General features: G+C 38.0%; 1 protein-coding gene across 2 annotated transcripts; it reads right to left on the bottom strand.

Moving 5' to 3' along the window:
* Nucleotides 1-238: 238 nt before the first annotated feature.
* Nucleotides 239-19,674, bottom strand: LOC137946084 (probable uridine nucleosidase 2). 2 transcript variants are annotated; one of them, XM_068792260.1, is made up of 9 exons: nt 19,446-19,672; nt 18,551-18,666; nt 18,302-18,361; nt 17,776-17,961; nt 17,590-17,694; nt 1,594-1,690; nt 1,102-1,209; nt 884-1,019; nt 240-713 (listed from the first exon to the last, which is right to left on the bottom strand). In XM_068792260.1, exons 1-9 carry the CDS (start codon nt 19,489-19,491, stop codon nt 605-607), a joined length of 963 nt encoding a protein of 320 aa, XP_068648361.1. In that variant the 5' UTR covers nt 19,492-19,672; the 3' UTR covers nt 240-604. The 2 variants fall into 2 exon arrangements, with proteins under 2 accessions (XP_068648362.1, XP_068648361.1); XM_068792261.1 differs by lacking the exon at nt 18,302-18,361 and having other exon boundaries at nt 239-713; nt 19,446-19,674.
* Between the last annotated feature and the right edge of the window lie 473 nt (nt 19,675-20,147).

The raw sequence follows: 20,147 nt of genomic DNA on the forward strand, positions 1-20,147 counted from the left end.
TTGAATTGTCCAAGCATGCAACTTTGGGGTACAATTTGAAAGAATGAGGAGCTTAACTAATTGATTGCACAAGGAAAGATCAGAAATGAATGATTTTGCAAAGTATGGATCATTTTCTCTTCTCTTAAAAAATGGCTTAAGAAGGATTTTTAAGAATAAATATTGTGATTTTCAACAACAAGACAAAGGACTTGAAAGGGAAGGAAATGCAAGAAGAAGAAAGAAAAAAGAAAGTAGCTGAAGCATAAACATCTCTTCGTGTTTCTATCATGTCAACGCTCTAGTCTTCTTCTTTTCCTTACCAATGGCGCTCTGAGAGCAAAAGCATTGAATTTTAATGAGTAGGCCACAGTCCAGGACACGCACAAGTAGTTTTTACAGTATCCATTGACAAATACCCAAAATAAGCTACAGCTGTAGCCTTCAGTACCTTACTGATGTAACAATGGTGATTCAATTTTTCACCAGACGATTCTTTAACTTACAATCAAGACAGACCATAAATTCTGCAATAACCAGTTAACCATCTGATCCATCAGAATTTCTGTTACAGTAAGAGCAGTTGATACTTCAATGGAACATCTAATAACTTGGGCTTCCAATCTCAGGAGTTCATGAGTCGATCCATCAGTAGGTTGCGAACAGCAGCAGCATCAACAGTGACTGCTATCTTAGCACAGGGTTTATTGGTCCATTCTGTAATTTCACCAAACCTGAAAGGAAAGAAGCTCATTACTTATCTACTTTTCTTTTTCTTATCTTGAACTAGTATTGTTTGAATAATCTTTGAAGAATTCATAAATTTGTCCCCTTGCATTTTTTTTTCTAAAACGATCATTTTGCCCATAAAAATCCAAGTCATAAAATTTGGGAAAATAAAGACCTTTTCTTTGTGTTATTAAATATTGTGAGGCCCCTCGTGATGCCAGTTGTTTGTACCCTCACCACACCCTCAGCATATGTTAGAAGTGAAGGGTCGAGGGCTGCAACAAGACAAGTTGGATCATGAAGATAGACACCTGCAGCCAATAAAATTCATAACTCAGCACTTCAAGAAAACACAGAGAACCAATGGTTTCGATTTTTCCTCCAAGCACTGACCATCTGTCCCATATGCATCAAGGTGATATGAAAAGTAGATGTCTAAGATCTTGCACATGTACTGAGCGAGTTTCCCCTTGGACTGAGAAAGTTTTTCTCGGTCAGCAGCTGCAACAAACATTAAAAACATCAGATACTATACATAATCTTTCCCTACTCTGGTGAATAGCAGAAGCAGATCCTATTGAGTGACTTGAATTAAGGTCTCTGGTCATCTAGCAGCATGCCTATTCTAGAGATAACTCCCCAAACAACTATCACAGTAATACATTCAATGTTCATGATGTAGCCCAAAATTCTAATAAGACTTGACCCTCTGGACAAGTTATGTACATCCAAGAAGGTAAATTGGATAATGACCTCCCAGCAGGCAAGGTAAAAAACAGGTTTATTTCTGAAATAGAATAGTGTGTTTGCTTTTACAAGAACTACCTTTAGAGGAATAAAAACATCGGTAACTGGAAAAAGAGATTGTGAAACCTGCAATAATACCTGACAAAACAACTTGATGAGTAACATTTAATCCTACTGCCAAAACATCCGCTCCACTTGTAAAAACCATATCAGCAGCATCCGGATCACCAAAAATCTGGTCAGACCGATTCATAAATGAAGCAAAATCAACCAGCCTACAGAAAATAAAAGATGAACTTGCATTTGAAAGAATAACTGCAGACTGGTGCAAGTTTCTTCAATCCATTCATATTAAAAAGGGTAGTCTGCAAGCCCAAGGTAATGTTTTCCAAAAGAAGCATGCCTCTACACATTCCTTGGGTGTGAAAGCACTAGAGTTACCAGCAGGGCAAATAGAGTAACTTTTCTGAAACCTAAACGGCCTTTCTTCTTCTGTTTCGTGCATGCAATATGAAAGGCTTTATTACTAAAAAAATCCTTGTTGATAAAAAACATGTGTAGTTTCTCCTTTGCTCAATGTTTTCTTTTAAAGCATCATGTACGATATTAAGATTGCTAGGTCAATAGATGAAAGATGATGGTCGTTTTTGTTAGGTCCTACAAGGATAAACCTAGAAGGGGGAGAGTTGAATATGTTCATCAAATTTTAATGGCTAAATTTAGATTCTCAAACAGTCAAATCAAATAAGTCATGCAATAATCAGATAACCACATTGAACAGAGTAGATTCATAGTGGTTCACAACCTAAAATCAGGTTATGACATCTATTCCTAAGGTGTTTGCACCTCAAAAGTTGAATCCACTAATCGACAGTCACAAAACATCTACAGCAGCAAAACGGCCAATTAAATCACCCACCCAACACTAGGGACTTGTGGTCAACACCAACTAGGTACAGGCACCAAGAGCCTCAAGAGGAATTATCAGCAAAAACTACCAATCAGCTTATCCTAGTCTTGATTGGTTTACAACAAAAGGCATAATTGTTTTTATAATTGAATTCAAAGCCTCTAATTCAAGTAGGTATTACAATATCAAAGCACATAAAAATACACCCAGTCCTAGGTGATACTACCACAGCACTTTAGCAGCTCAATTCAATCTTGAACAAATAATTTCAAAGTATATGCACATTGAAATTTGAAACACTCAATAAACAGAGTTTGAAAAGTTGTGGAAAGGCCCCAAATTAAGTCTAATGAAGTAGTTTTACAATTGAAACTAAACTAAGCTCAGACCAATTTGACTTCAAATAAGCTCAATCAAGTTCAACACAATAAAAAACAAGCACACACTGAATTTAAAAATCACATGCCCAGATACTTAACTCTTTCAAGATACTTCTTTGTTCTAGAACCTTTGAATTGATTTTTTTTTTTTTTTTTAAGAAACATTTGAATTGATTTGAAAATCACTTAGCACTAAGGATGCACAGAGAGCTCGTTTTTCATTGTGGCTTGGTGAACAATGTGATACACGAAATTGTTTAAATACGCAATCAAACGGACTAAAAAATAGCCATCTAAGAGTTTTTTCTCCCAGAAAATGATACTTTGACATTTAGCAAAAATTGGCTAAATTTAATGCAATAAATCACACAAAATACTTAAAAACCACGATTTGAGCTACTAAAGATGGCAAATTACAAATTTGGTGACCTATGTTGGCCAAGTCAAATCTTTGAAATTTCACCTGCAGGAATTTTCGAGCTAGCTGAGCGGACGGCTATGGTCCGATCGAACGGCCTTCATATTCTTCCCATTTTTTTAGTCCGGTTGGACAGTGTGCAGAACAGGCACTGACAGTACATTTTCTTTCTCATGTGTGGTTGAATGACCTTCTTTGGCAGTCGGTGTTTTCTTCCTTTACCTTTTGCCCTCAGCTTGAATAGGCCAGTTAGACACTTGGGCAAATGGATGATAACACTACTGTTGAAAGACATATATAAGCTTGAGTGGTATTATTGTAATAATCTTAAGTTTTTTGTCTCCCCTTTACTCTCTCTAGGGTCAAGGGCATACTGTAATGTATGTACCTTTTTCATCTATAAATAAAGGATAAGGGGGAGGGTTGAGTATTCCACCACAACCATTCTTCTCCTCTCTCTCCCTAGCTCTCTCTCTTACTCTCTCATTCGTTATTCTCTCTCTCTCTTCATTCACCTCACGTCACCACTTCTCTTCACCTCACTTCTGCTCTCTTACACTCTATGTTGTTTATCTCAATATTATGGAATCCTGAAATCAACATGATATCAGAGCAGTGATTTCAGGATTCCAAATTTTTACTCGGGTCATGATTCATTCGGCATGAAGGAACTACATGACAAAGATAAGTTTTGGTTCTTCTTGTTCTTGAATCTGAAGCAGTTGATACTCCATGCTTCTCTTCAGTTTATAACTGCTCATTTCCGCTAATCCGCTGCTTGTTCATACATTGGATTACATGCTAATCTGTATCAGTATGCTTATCTTGTTGCTATACATTGCTGCCATAATCTTGGCATAATCTTGCCCAAGCTATTGCTGTCTTTTTTGCACCTCTGCACTCGGTATTGTTACAATTATACACAGAAGCTCCATGCCATCATACTGTACCAGACTACTGGTAAGGCGGACGTTAACCTCGGTTTTGTGAAGATTACTGATCTTAAGGAAGGGAATGTCATTTTCGGATCTGCCGTGCTGGGGTCTAAGCTTGATTACTTACATCAAAATGTGATAAGCAGAAGCTCCAGCTCGTTTTTTTTTTTCTTTCTTGACGTGGGAATTATTCACTGAGTGCCACTTGTTATTCACCCAGAAAGCACGTTGCTGATTTCTTCTGCACTACCCGTTGATACGCAGACAGCATGGTTCACTGATACACAGAAGGCACGTTGCTTCTGTTTCTTCTGCTGGTTTCTGCCGTCTGGTTTTGACGATCATTGATTTGAATCACCTTCCTGGACTCATGCTGGCATCTCACTTATCTCTGGAAGAATTTTTTTTGCTGCTCGAGTTGGCTGCTTATCATATCCTCTGAAACTGATATGTTACAGCTAAACATTGCCATGGGGATCCCAAACCAAGGTACATGGGGTGGGGTCCACATTTGCTACACCTACACTCCATTTAAAAGATGTCTTGTTTGTACCTGAGTTTTCATTAAACTCCTTATCCGTTAGTCAACTCACAAAAAGGTTTAATTGTTTCCTCACTTTTTCTCCTACTTCCTATGTCCTTCAGGATCTGAAGACAAAGCAGGTTATTAGTGGAAACCGTGAAAGAGGGGGGCTATACTATCTTGATTCATGAGCACTAACAGACACCACCAATGCTCAACATACAACTCTTCAGTGGCACAATAAGTTAGGACATCCATCTCTTCAGTCTCTCAAAGAGATTATTCCTATTTTACAGTCTGTTTCAAGTCTCAACTGCAAAGACTATCAAATGAGTAAGTGTTGCCCCATTTTCATTAGTTCACACTAATATATGGGGCCCAATGAACATTTCCAATGTTTCCCGATCAAAGTACTTTGTTACATTTGTGGATGACTTCTCTTGAGTAACATGGTTGTTCCTCTTAAAAGAGAGATCAGGAGTCTTACCTCTTTTTAAGTCCTTTTGTGCCATGGTGTCTACTCAGTTCAACATTGCCTTAAAGATTCTTCGTTCTGATAATGCCAAAGAATATTTGTGTACAGACTTCCAATCCTTTTGTCAAGAAAAAGGCATAATTCACCACAACAAAATGGTATTGCTGAAAGAAAACATAGATACCTTCTTGAGTTTGCCCGGGCCCTACTTCTTCATATGCATGTGCCTCACTTCCACTGGCCCCATGCTATCCTCACTGCCTGTTACATTATTAACGTTTTACCCTCTTCTATGATTAGTAACCTGACACCATATTCTTACCTTTTTCCTAGTGATAAACTATTTTCTCTCCCTTTGAGAATTTTTGGATGTACTTGTTTTGCCTATAACACTTCCCGACATACTACTAAATTGGATCCTAGGACAATTAAATGTATTTTCTGGGGTTCTCTTGGACTCAAAAAAGCCATGTCTATTACAATCCCCTTCTTCGGAAATTGTTTGTTTCTAGTGATGTCACATTCTTTGAGGACCAGCCATTTTATATATCCACCAGTGCCCCACCTAGTTTTTCTGCAGCTTATGAGATTCCTAAACCTATTGTGTCCATTGATAACTCTGCAATTCATGGCCGTCTTGATGTACCCATTGATGCATAGGCCGAAACTATACTTGTTTTTTTTTTTAAGGGAAACCAAAACTATACTTGTGGAGCCTCCAAAATCTTTTGAGGTAAGTTCTCTTTCTCCACCTCCTACATTTCTTCCTTCATTTGATACCCGGCCCATTGCTCTTCGGAAAGAGCCTCAAACTTACACCGGACCTTCTACCTCTCATCCCAGTGCTCAATTTTTATCTACCCATCGGTTATCCCCATCTTGCTATTAGTTTCTTGCCTCCATTTCTTCTGTTGCTATTCCTCAATCTTATCAGGAGGCTCTACAGAATCCAGGATGGAAAACAGCCATGGATAAAGAAATTGCATCTTTTTACAAGAATCAAACATGGCGCCTTGTTTCGTTACCAACTAGTAAAAAGCCGATAGGCTGTAAATGGGTCTTTACTGTCAAACAAAATCCGGCATGGTGGCTCACCTTAAAGCCTGACTTGTGGCTAAAGGCTATACCCAGTGTTATGGGATTGATTACGAGGAAACCTTTTTCCCCTATTGCCAAGCTCAACTCAGTGCGTCTCTTATTATCTTTGGCTGCTAATTCTCGATGGTCTGTCTTTCTGCTAGATGTAAAAATATTTTCCTCAATGACACGATATTAAGGAGGAAATTTATACGCAGCAACCACCTGGATATGGGGTTGAGGGGGAGTTGTTGTGCCGTCCTACAAAATCATTATATGGTCCGAAACTATCTCCGCAAGCCTGGTTTGACAAATTTAGTCAAGCAATGAATCGTTTTGGGTTCACAAGGTGCTTTGTGGACTATTCTATATTTGTCAAGCATACTGACAAAGGAGTTGTACTACTAGTTGTATCTGTGGATGGTATTATTCTGACAAGCAGTGTTCTTGATAGCATCTTTCAAATAAAAAAAGGATATGCAATGAGTTCAAGACGAAAGATTTGGGACTTCTCAAGTATTTTCTTGGTATTGAAGTTCTTCAGTCCAAGCATGGTATTATATTTTCGTAGAGAAATATGTCCTTGACTTGTTTGAAGAAACTGGAATAATGGGATGTCCTCCTGCTGACACCCCCATGGAGACAAATACAAAACTATGTGTTGACTCGGGAGAATAAGTTGATGTTGGCAAGTACTAGAGGCTAGTTGGTTAGCTTATCTATCTCAGTGTGACTAGACTAGATATTTCTTTTGCTATCAGTATGATCAACCAATATATGCATAAACCTCAGATGTCCCATTGGCAGGCATTGGAAAGGATTCTCACGTACTTGAAAAAGGCACTAGGACAAAGGCTCTTATATAAGTATTATAGCCATCTCAATATCAAAAGCTTTGCCGATGCAGATTGGGCTGAATATCCAGATGATAGAAAATCTACTTCAAGATATTGTACTCTAGTTGGAGGAAACCATGTTACATGGCGGAGTAAAAAACAAAATGTGGTTGCAAGGTCTTGTGACAGAAGCAGAATACAAAGCCATGGTACATGTGGCAAGTAAGCTTCTTTGGATTAAATCCCTTCTAGTTGAAGTAGGATTCCACAAAGAAGACCTTATGGAACTCTATTATCATAATCAAGTAGCAACCACATTGCCTCCAACCCAGTGTTTCATGAGAGAACTAAGCATATCAGGGTGGACTATCACTTTGTAAAAGAAAATCTACAAGCATGAATAATAAGCCTCAAACATGCATCAACTCATGGATAACTTGTTGATATGCTCACAAAGTCAATCAATTCTAGAATTCTCTCCACTGCATGTACCAAGCTGGGATTATACGCTGTTTTCTCACCAACAGCTTGAGAGGGAGTGTTGAAAGACATAAACAAGTTTGAGTGGCATGATTGTAATAATCTTAATTTTTTTGTCTCTCCTTCACTCTCTCTAGGGTGAAGGGCATACTTGTAATTAATGTACCTTTTTCATCTATAAATAAAGGATAAGGGGGAGGGTTGAGTATTCCACTACAACCATTATTCTCCTCTCTCTTACTCTCTCATTCGCTCTTCTATCTCTCTCTCTTCATTCACCTCATGTCACCACTTCTCCTATTCACCTCACGTCACCCCTTCTCCTCTTCACCTCACTTTGTCTCTCTTACACTCTTTAAGTTGTTGATCTCAATATTATAGAATCCTAAAATCAACAACTACCTTTTCTCTTCTATAACCAATCAAATGGATGCTAGCTGGTTAGATGGCCTTCAATAGAGTCACTTCTCTTCTTGCCTTCATACATTCGGGTTGCTTTGACGCTCAGATGGATGGACTGTAATAGTTCCTTGTCTCTCCTGGATGGTCGGTGGTCGGACGGACTTTTATATTCTTTTGATTTATGTTCTAGCTTTTCACATTGGCCAATCGAATGGATCTTTTGCCAGATTTGTTTCAAGGCCATATATTTTGAGAGATCTTTGCAGTGCTGCTTATACACAACTGTAGGGAATAATAGCCTTGGATAGGTCCTCGGGCTCATGACTAGCTTCTCCATCTCTGTCAGTCATAGACCTTCATGGAGGTTGACTTCCTCCATACAGATTTCCATAATTCTACTGCTGGCTTAAGAATTACAGCTAATTCCTTCCCTTTTTCTTCTTTTTCAGCCTCATTAGCAATCATCAAGAGCACTTGCTTAAGCTCCACTTGCTTTCTGGCTACTAGTGTTGCCAGATCTTCATCTTGTAACTTCCTGAAAATTCCTGAATTGCCTCCCCTCCTCTTTCTTCTGCCACTCCAAGATCAGTCAAAAGCTTGTCAATATTCTGATTCTCTTCTCAATATCTTCTCCACTCATGCACATGCATAGAAAATTTTAATAGTAGTTTGACTAACTAAAAATTCCTTCATATCATAGAATTCTTCAATCCCTGGTGATCTTGGAGATCCTTAAGTCTATGAGAGTCACAACAACTAAAGGTTTCTACATGGGTTTAACCTACATTCCTTGGTTGGATGGAGGAATTAAAAACTTTTTCGAAGTAGGTACAGGGAACCAATCACTCGTTGAAAGCTTACTAAATAGTCCCTCCTAGTCAAAATTTGAAATCATGGAAATGATGTTCTCATCCCTCTCTGCTATTTTTTCCTTGATTTTGCTCTTCATCATAACCCCAAACGAAGATTCAGGCTCCGCGGTGACTCACTTCTTCATTCTAACCATTTTGAAGATTTAGAGGTTAGATTGTTTGAAAGGGTTTAAGGCAAAAAGAGGGGTTTTGTAACTAATCAGTCGGACGAAAAGTTTGATTTTTTTTTTGGGTGCAAGCCTAAACCCCATAGCCCAACAGGATTTGGTTGATCAGACCAATCCAATCGTTTGAGTACAAGTTTGTATCTCTTCGTCTATGTTCATCTGACCTTCCATGCGTACGACCAAGTCGAATGACTGGTTATTTTTATGTTCAATATTAACTATTTCTCACAATTCATCCTACCATTCGGCTTGCTATGTTGGACGACTTATTTTTTATTCTCCACATTATACCATTAGACACTCTTGTCAGATCCTAAAACTTTTTATATGCATTGTTTAGAACAACATCTAGCCATTATTACAGAGTTTTAGCAGAAAAATTTCAACTTATCCAAATAACATGTTTACCAAGCCTAGTTAACTCCAAGGCTAGCACCCTGGATAATACAGCTTCTTAGGCAGTGGGCCTTATCTCGAGTTGGTTACATTCTGAGAAGGAGTTTGCTTCTCTATCAGGCGTTTCCCTTAGGAAAAATTGGGGTTTGATTGCGAATATGGCGGGCCCTTGTAGGAATCCGGTTATGGCCACTTGGGATCCTCCCCCTTACGACTGCATCAAACTCAATTTTGATGGCAGTGCTTTAGGCTGTCTTGGACTGGCTAGAGCTGGTGGTGTTTTAGAGACAGCAGTGGAAACCCTATTCTTCCTATGTTGGGCCGGTGGGTATTGCTGATTTAAATACTGCTAAAATGAGTGCTCTTCTATTCAGCCTCCAAATTTTTAAAGAGCGGCTTCATGGCAAACTACTTATCGAAGGAGACTCAAAGACTGTCATCAGCTGGTGTTCGAAAGATAGCTCCCCCCTTGGCGCCACTGGCCAATCACTGATTGTATTGCTGACATTGTATCATTCATTCATTGTAATTGGAACCTCGTTCCTAGATCAGCCAATTCTTTGGCAGATAAATTGGCAAAATTCGGAACCTCCCGGCAGTTGTTTGGGAAGGCTTCCCTTCTTGTAATCTGCTAGTTTGAGCTTTCTTAATAAAATTCAGCATCATTTAAAAAAAATAAAATTGTGAAGCTTTTTGAGATTTAGTGACGATGTCTGGTAGCTGATCGTTAGTTCCACAAATTCCATTTTAATAATCCTTCTGGACATAGTCTTTGAGGAAATGATGTTTGATTTTAATATGCTTAGTTCTACTATGTTGCACAAGATTGATGGATAAATTAATCGTAGAAGTATTATCATAGTAGACGGGGCTAAAATCAAACTCTTGTTCGTAATTCTGGAGTATTTGGTTCATCTATAGAACTTGTGTGCAGCAAAGAGAGGCTGACATGTACTCGACTTCAGTAGCGAAGAGTGCAAAACAATCTTAGAAAACCATGAAACCAAAGCACCTACGCAATCTAAGAAGTGGGGCCCACAACACCTACGCAGCTACTGTTTTTTGTATTGTTCTGGGGAGGTTTAAAGGTCATATTTTTGAAATATATGGCTGATATTAGTGAGGTTTTTACCCCTTCGAGGGACTTCGAGAACTCAAAGGAGAATAATACTATACATGATTACTTCTGAGAGATTGAATGGCCAAAACTACCTGAGTTGGTACGATTAGACAAATTATACTTGAAGGATAACAAGAAGTCAAAATTCATTAGGGATAACCCTCTTGTCCCATTGAATGATGATTGGGAAGTTGAGGATAGCTAGGTGATGACCTGGCTAATTAACAGTATGGATTCCAATTTAAGGAGTCAAGTTATGAATTATGACAAAGCTAAGGAGATGAGGAAGTCCTTAGAGTCTGTTTATGCTCAGGAGTGCAACTTGTCCCAAGTTTTCGAACTCTATGCTAGGGTGTTTAGCTTCAATAAAGGTCAGAGATCTGTCACTGAATACTACAGTGAACTAGTAGGTATATTATAGGAAATAAGTGTTTACTATCCATTTATTATGGATGAAAAGTAAACAAGAAAACAAAATGGGCAGGTACACATCGCAAATTTTCTAGATGGTTTGGGGCAAGAAAACACTATTAGGGCACAACTATTGGCCTTAGAAGATGTTAAATCATTACCCACAGATTATTGCAAAGAATTATGTGCAGAAAATGCTATTGTAGCCTAGGAAAAATTTGGAAAACCCACCTAGGCCAAATCCCTTGTTCATGAGAGCACTGATGTGTCTCTTCAACCTATTGCGAATGTAGTACCTAGTGCATCTGACGAAATGCAGCAGCTGGTTAAGCATATGGCACATTCGAATGTTGCCTCCTTCTCAACATCTATGACTCAGTTTTCCACTCCTTAAGCCTTATTGGCTAACTAAGGTATATTTGTCCTTCATGTACATCCATCCTCCACCTAGGTTCTTGACTCAGGAACTACTACGCACATGTCAAGTATGTCCACTTTGTTTTTTTATTAAAAAGATTCAACTACTATTAAACAAGTCATATTGACCGATGGATTCATTTCTCCAATACAAGGAATGTGTACGTTGGTTCCATGTACCTTAATGTTACCTCAGTCTATCCTCTTTGTTCCTAAATTCCCTCTCAATTTGCTATCAGTAAGTCAACTAACCAAATCAATGAATTGCTCCATAACCTTTTATCCTTCTCATTGTGTTTTTCAAGATCATACGACAAGGAAGATGATTGGTTCCACACATGAGAGCAAGATTATACTATGTGGAGAGCCACTCACCACACACTTCCCAGGCATTGCACTTTATGGTCTCACCTTTACAATGGCATCTACGATTAGGTCATCCTTCTCTTACAAAGTTGATTCAACTCTTTCCTGCATTTCCTTCAAGTATATCCTTTCAGTGTGACTTGTGTTTGTTGGGCAAGCATCACCAAACATCCTTTCCTCAACAGCAATCCTGATGCTATTGCCGGTTTCATATTATTCATTCTAATGTTTGGGGTCCTTGTCCAACACCTAGTATATTTGGTTATAAGTATTGTTGAATTTATGAAATAGAGAAAAACTTCATTGACTTATTGTAATTTGAGTACATGAGCCCCTATTATTAATAGAAGAAAATAGTAGAGTCCAATTACAATTAAACTACTTTTGTCCCAGTTACACCCAAAGTCTAACACTTATAGATAAGTCCTAGAATAATTAAACAATTAAACATTAATAGAAGAATAACATAACTAAAACACATTTTAACTGAAACTCTTCTGTGAGACCTCATTCCACAATAATTTTGGCTTTGTAAGACTTCTTGTTGTGAGAGTCATGTAAGACTCTTCCATATCTACTCTTCAACACACCCCCTTAAGTTGAAGTTTATAATTTCAACTTGCAATGAAAAGGATTCTTGGCCTTCAATTTGTAGTTTTTTGCTGAAAAAAATTCTTAACAGATGCAGTTCTTCATAGATACAAAATTTTTATCTTTTGTGCTCCTCTTTCTTGAATATTGTTAAGTTGAGTCCAAGGCCCATCCCAAACTGACTAACCAACTTAGAAAACCACTTTCCCAACTAATAAACTCAAGATCTTTGTACTCATTAATCCATGTGGGACTATTCCTTAACAGTCCCCTTCACGTGTAAGCCTATTTTATGGCTCTACAAGTGGATAATTTAGGTGTAGGCCCTCTTTTGTGGCTCTACAAGTGGATAATTTTAGGTATAGACCCTCTTTTGTTGCTATACAAGTAGATAGTTTAGGTGTAGGCCCTCTTTTGTGGCTCTACAAGTGAATAGTTTAGGTATAGGCCCCTCTTTTGTGGCTTTACAAGTGGATTATTTAGGTGTAGGCTCACATATGAGTACATGTGGAATAAAATACCTCTTTCTTCTACTTCTCCCCCTCAAACTGGAAGGTATCAGTGTAATCCCAGTTTGAAACAAAATCATAACTGTATTTATTATCTCCTCCATCAAGGTGTCCCGAGGATAAGAACTCGATCGGACACAAACTCTCAAAAAATAAGATGGGTAATGTATGTGTAAAAAAGGTCGAAACCAACCTCATAAGATTTCAAACAAAAGTAGTGATAATAATCACTAAAAAAGATAACGCTTGTCACTCAAAGGACGATGATAAAAACCCACTTAAGGGTACTCATAAAAAAGTCTCAATGGACTTAAAACACCCATATGTATATAAAAGGGAAATCAATCGAAGCAATGCACAAGAGGTTGACACAAAGAAGTATGCGAGAGTCAAAAAAAGGATGGTAGGAGAAAGGTAACAAAAGGGGTATGTGGGGAATATAACGAAGGAAAAATAACCACCTCAATAATAAGAAGGAGATTACAACGATAGAAAAATAACTTTAAAAATTTGACCAAGTATGACCTCAAGATAATTTCATGAGGGTGAGCAAAAATTTCCAGAGTTGACAATGCAGAAGATACACAACCAAGTAAAAAAAACACAAACTTGAAAAAAACATTGACTATGGAAACTCTGATAATTGCATAACTTAACTTACTAGTTTCTGTTTCCAAATTGATCAGTCCATATGAGAAAAATTTCTAATCAAATACTCAATGAATTCCTATCTGGAATACTTTCCAAATTCTACATAATCAAAACATAAACTTTCTAATGATAGACTTTCCTGAATTTGCAACACTTTCCTAAATTAGACTTTCCAAATATAAGAGATTTCTAGGATAAAAAAGGCTTAAAAAAAATAGTGTTGAAGTCAGACCAAAAATCTCTGATTAGGAGACAAATTTGGCTAAAAAACTCGGATTTTAGGAAAAAAGGAAACTCAATTCACGCCAATGCTTGGAGAGATAATAGGACATAAAATAGGGAAAAAAAGAGATTTTCGGCAAAACTGACATTTGGTACTTCTGACAACAATATTTCCAAAAATATAGCTTAGAATCACAAACGGTTTGTTGCTCAAGAAACTAGACTCGAAGAGCTTTAATTTGATTTGACTCAAAAAGATTCGCTCTTGAATCTTTTATGTCCTCTTGATTCTTTGTTCTCCTTAAATATAGATCAAATTGACATAAAATTTTCTCCTTTTGAAACTAGATTTCAATACCTTTCATCCAAAGAATTTGATAGATTTTGGACTCTATAATCTGGCTGAACGGAGTGCTCTTTCTTCTTTGGCCAGCATGACCATTGACCCTTGCGAAATTGATATTTCCCTGTAAAAAAACTCGGATGGAGAATTGGTTTGATAAGATAGAAAATAGACTTACAAATCTTTCTTTTGAAATATAAATCTCCATTAAAAGTCTCGTTCTAGATGGCATAAAACGGCTCATAAGTTGAAGCTTTCAATTGCTGCTTGAACCTCTCTTGCAATTTGACTTTTGCTGCTTCAAATATCAATTTCTCTTTGTAGAAAACTCTGATTGTCAAAATTCTTTTTGCATTGGAAAGTAGACTCAATGATCTTTTCGTCAATATATAATTTGAAATGTGAAAAGCTCAGTATGGTGGTGTGAATGCTAAAAAAACAATGGGTATTGCGATTGAAAAAGAGATAAAAAGATCGAATACGAACCTAACTTACTAGAGATGAGAGATTAGAAAAGGATCACATTATCTTTGTCGGTTGACCAAGTCAACTCACAGAACCTGCTCTGATACCATGTTGAATTTCTAGAAAAGAGAAAAACTCCATTGACTTATTGTAATCTGAGTACATGAGCCCCTATTTATAATAAAGGAAAGTAGTAGAGTCCAATTATAATTAAGCTACTTTTGTCCCAATTACACCCAAAGTCTAACACTTAAAGATAAGTCCTAGCATAATTAAACAACTGAACATAAATAGAAGACTAACATAACTAAAACACCTTTTAACTGAAACTCTTCTGTGAGACCTTCCATAATAATTCTGGCTCTGCAAAACTTCTTACTGTGAGAGTCATGTAGGACTCTTCCATATCTGCCCTTTAACAAGTATTTTCCTTTGTTTATTGATGATTTCAATAGATGTACTTGGGTGTATCTCCTATGGAAGAAATATGAAGTAGTTGATGTGTTCAAACCTTTTTATAATGAAATAAAGAATCAATTTGATACTTCTATTCATGTACTCCACACTGAAAATAGTTTGGAATTTATGAATCAAAAGTTTGACTTATTCTGTCAAGGTCATGGTATTATACACTAGTCGTGTGTTTTTACACTAGCAAAATGGCGTTGTTGAACGTAAAAATCGTCATTTTTAGAAGTAGACCATACTATGCTTTATAATATAAATGTACCAAAATCATATTGGAGTGATGTTGTCCTCATTGCTTGTTTTCTCATTAACCGTGCCTTCCAAAAATATGCACCCAAAAATCTGAGGAGACAAACGAAAATAAGGTGGCTGATGGTATTAGCACATGTATAGGAATTTTACCATTGGTCTCCACCCATTTCTATTCTTCAAGTTGTTGCCTCTACACCTGTGGAGGAGATTCCTAGTCCGATTCTTGATGCTACTGTAGACAAGCCGCTACAGGTATATCACAGAAGAAAAGTGACTAAAGTACAGTTGTTCCCTCTCTCACACCGGACAAAGAACCCTCTTTGTCTATTGATCCTGAGGTGAGTAATCTACACCTACCCATAGCCCTTCTCAAAGGTGTTAGAATCGTTATCCTTTGTCTCACTTTGTATAGTTAGGTTCACTCTCTAACGAGTACAAACAATTTGCTTTGTCTTTATCCTCCTATACTATTCCTTCGTCTGTGCAGGCTGCACTTTCTTCTCCCCAGTGGAAGACGATTATGGATGTGAAGATGGAGGCACTACTAGATAGGAGTACCTAGCAGTTGTGTGACGTGCCCACTGGTGCTACAGTTGTGAGTTGTAGATAGGTACAAACCATGATGTATAAGCCAGACGGATCTGTTGAATGGTATAGGGCTAGATTGGTAGCCAAGGGCTACACACAAACTTATGGAATTGATGTGTTTGAGACTTTTTCTATTGTTGCCAATCAAGCTTTGGTTCGGATTTTGGTGTCTGCCATAGTCAACCAGGGGTGGCCGTTCTATCAGTTTGATATTAAAAATGCCTTTCTCAGTGGCAGTTCGATTCTATGTGGGTGATGGCCATCATATCAGATTATGAGAAGATTGGTGGTTGGGTGATATGCCTTTATAGAATACCTTTCCTAGCCTCTTCAAAATTTCAAGATTGAGGAATAGTACCATTGCTGATGTCGCTGATAATGGGGGATGGAACATTCAGCCTCGTCGTGGCCTATCTGAGCTAGAAGGTCTTTAAGCCAGTCGCCTTTTGGACGCTTTGCAGCCAGCTAGAATTCAAGCTAACAAATCAGATAAATTAAACTGGTGGCCAGATAAAAGTGGCTCCTTCTCAGTCTCCTCCTCTTTTTTGTTATTTGAGGAGGGATGACTCGTGGTTCCAAGCATGCAATGCGCCCCCCCCCCCCCCCCCCCCCCCCCGAAAAAAAAAAAAAAAAATTTCATGTGGAGTGCCTACCGCAACAAGATTCTCTCTACTGACAACCTCATAATTCGTGAACAAGATTCTCTCTACTGACAACCTCAGAATTCGTGGCCAACTCGGAGTTGACCCCATCTGCCCTTTTTGCCATGCAAATGAAGAAACTGTTAGCCACCTGCTTCTTTTGTGCCCTTTCTCTTTGGGGATTTGGACGTCGATACTTAGCAAAATTGAGCTCCATCACTGCTTCCTTGAGAACTTGGCTGCCACCTGCCAAATGCTTGACGGGACTCCTATCCCCGGTCTTGGAAAACTGATGATCTCTGATTTATATGCATTCATCTCCTGGGGTCTCTGGCTGGAGCGCAATCAAAGAAGATTCAAAGCCAAATTCAGCAGTCAAGATAGAGTCATTGAAACCATCTCGGGCAATATTGTTACTTGGCTTCACTCTCGAAAAGCCTTCTCCCCTTTCTCGGGATCATCCATAAAAAATAATTGGAGGAGCCTAGCCTAGCTCCACATTTCTTCGTTGCCCCCCGTCATCTGCGAATGGACCCCACCTCCTGTTGGAGTCCTTAAGTTGAATTTTGACGGATCTTCTCTAGGTAATCCTGGCTTAGCCGGTTTCGGTGGTCGTGATTCTCTTGGGAACAAGATCGTCTCCTTCTCCGGGCCTCTCGGTATTGCAGACTCCACGAGGGCTGAGCTTCAAAGTCTTCTTAATGGGCTTCATGTTTTTCATGATCATTGCTCCAAGCCGATCCTTATTGCATCGATGCCATGTAAAAACTAGTAATTAAGGAGTTAAGAGGAGAGGAGTAAAGAATGGAGAGAATGAGAAGAATTGTCATGAGATGAGTCTTTAGGGGTTAAGCACGACCCTAATGAGGTTTTATATTCACTTAAGTGAAGAAAACTGAAAGGACAAAAATGCCCCTCGTGACATGCATCAGCTAAAGATTCCCAGAATAGACCAGCATACTAAGTTGAACTGAAGCCCTCTAAGGGAAGTAAGGGAGTGATTATATAAAAATTACAGAGATACCCTTGATACTCTCTTTTCTAACAGAACCTATGGCTGTTCAGCAAGGTATCATATTTTCACTGTTCTATTTTCTTCTTTTTTCCATCAAACACATTATCAATCATGACTATGAGTAGTACTAAACACTTAGATCCAATGACTAAATAAACAGCAGAATACCCACTACCAAGACTATGAAAACTCAGGATAACATACATTGGCCTCAGCTGCAGGATTAACATTTCCATTAATGGCAAAAGCACCCCCAAGAAGAACAATCTGCTGTATCTTTTTTGAAAATTCTGGATCAAGCTCAATAGCCTGTACAAACAACACACTTGTTAGGAGCAATAACCAAGTGGATTTCACCTAATATCTAGATCAGAGACTAGAACAACTGACCAAAGCAATGTTTGTGAGGGGGCCCAATGCAACCAAAGTAAGTTCTCCCGGGTATTGATTGGCTTGCTGAACAAGAAAATGAGGAGCTGATAACTCAATTGGCTTTCCTTTTGGTGGAGGAAAATTTTGGTTTCCAAGCCCATCAGTGCCATGGACAAAATCAGCAACACGAAGCTTTGTCCCTTTCTGTTCCACATTGCAAAAGGAAGAAGAATTCATGGAAAACATCATGACAAAGTACAGTATAAAATATGTTGCAAACGTGTGTGTGTGTGTGTGTGTGCATGTGTGTGAGTAAACCCATCGAGAGAGAACTCTTTTGACAACAACTCATCAAATTTTGACATTTTGACTAACTTTTCTGATCAATTGGAGCAACATCATAAAAGGCCAATTCCAGTATGACCATTGCTCCTGTAAGGCAAGCTTTTTAACTTGAACTTGAAAAATGCAACTAGTATATGCCAAAATTGAGGAACAGCTCATTGATTGATGAATCTCTAACGATTAGGAGGATAAATACTACCGTATATGTCACATGTGATCCCTCAGAAACTGGAATGTCAGATCTTCCGGCAACCTCCAACTATTAAAAACAATAATTTCATTTACATAGTTAGCAAAAGATTGCTATACTTTGTCATTCATGATTTCCTAGACATGCCATCATCCTGATACAGTCTCAGCAATGAAATTACAGTTTAATTGCCTACACAGACCCATAAGTTGAAAAATGAAAAATGAACATAAATTGTAGATAACTATAAAGCATTACCAAATGCAGAGCATTCCTTGTGGCCAGAGTTGTATAAACATTTCCATAGATCGTTGTAAGTCCAATTACATCCAATTCAGGTGACTGGAGTGCTAAAAAAATTGCCATGGCATCATCTGCGCTCACCAACAGAAAAACAAGCAGAAGAGCTCCTTATGAATAAAGACGATCAATTAAACTAGTCGATGAAGTTTTAGAAGAAGCTTTTTTTTCAACTCACCAGCATTATAATCACAAATTTACATTTGATTCCATTGCAATGAAGAGGATGTCAAGCACTAATCCTGGGGTCTCACTAGCTTATATGTAGACACAGGTCAACAATCAGTTGCATTTTTTAATAGTCTTTTACTCTTGTCAAACTTCAAAGTTTCAGTTGTACAAAACAGGAAAATAATTTCTTCTCCACCATTTGCATAACAACGTGCAACAGATAACCACCAGACTGAAAACGTAATGGAAACTTCACCAAATCAACTTGTACAACATACAAATTGATATGACTTGTACAATCGGGATAGATATACCCAAAAAGGAAGGAACAAAATATACAGGACCCTGATCCTCAGAAGATGCATTTTGAATTAGTTTAACAGCACAAATTTAGTACTCCAGTGACTGGGGAACCCTTCAAACTCCCACGTGACCAAGCCTGATATCAAAGGATGGTCTATGCGAGAAATAGATCTAGGAAGCCATTTATTAGTAATGACCTGTCCAAGAAAACGCTACATCTGTGAACTTGGATTTCATCTGCCACGGCGATTGCCCTGGCAAATGAACTAATCATGAGGTACTTACATTTTCAGGAGTGTCGACAACCGAAGAAAAGGAACTACCCTATAGAATTTTAGAATAGTTCATTTATTAAAACAAATAGAAGAGAAAATTTTACCAATTCCGGGATCCGTGTCGATGATGATCTTCTTTTTTTCTCCCATGTCGTGTCTGGTTCAAACGAGAGGAAGCTGGAGACGGTGAACAAGTATACAGAAAAAAATGCGTCACCTGACCATGGTCAATGGCTCGGTGTTCAGCACTTGCTCACACGGACAGTTGTCATCAATAGAAAAATAACCGTGCGATTCCGTTAGAGGTGTAATGAAAAATTTCTCCCGAATATGTCGATTTCTTATGCCAAGGGCTAGAAATCGAAATAAAATCAATACTAGAAATTCTTCGAGAGGATTTTATAACTCATCTAGAAGAATTAAAAGACAATTTTACCAAACCAATGGTATATGTCCTAAATGATCTACAAGTTTATATAGAACAAAAAATTAATAATTCCGAAATCATAGAACCAATTAGGGAATTAAAAGAAAAGGTTTTAACGAAAAAACCAACTAAAGAAGAAATTCAGGTTGTTATAATCAAAATAGTTGAAACTAAAAAACTTTAAAATATCAATAAGTCTCAATTGATGTCTAAAGTTGAAATAATAACTGACAAAGATGAACTTAGGGATCTTGTAGCACAATACACTACTCTTATGATCACTATTCACCTGTTGGAAAGACTAATAACAGTCTTATTCCAAAAACTAGAAGAATGTACAATTCCTAAAATTAGAGGTAGCTGAAAATGTGTGTTTAGT

Source organism: Aristolochia californica, unplaced genomic scaffold (genome assembly GCF_029961685.1).
Source record: "Aristolochia californica isolate CCGP_79_NKW_82.1479 unplaced genomic scaffold, dmAriCali1.0.hap1 SCAF_12, whole genome shotgun sequence".
Taxonomy (NCBI): Eukaryota; Viridiplantae; Streptophyta; class Magnoliopsida; order Piperales; family Aristolochiaceae; genus Aristolochia; species Aristolochia californica.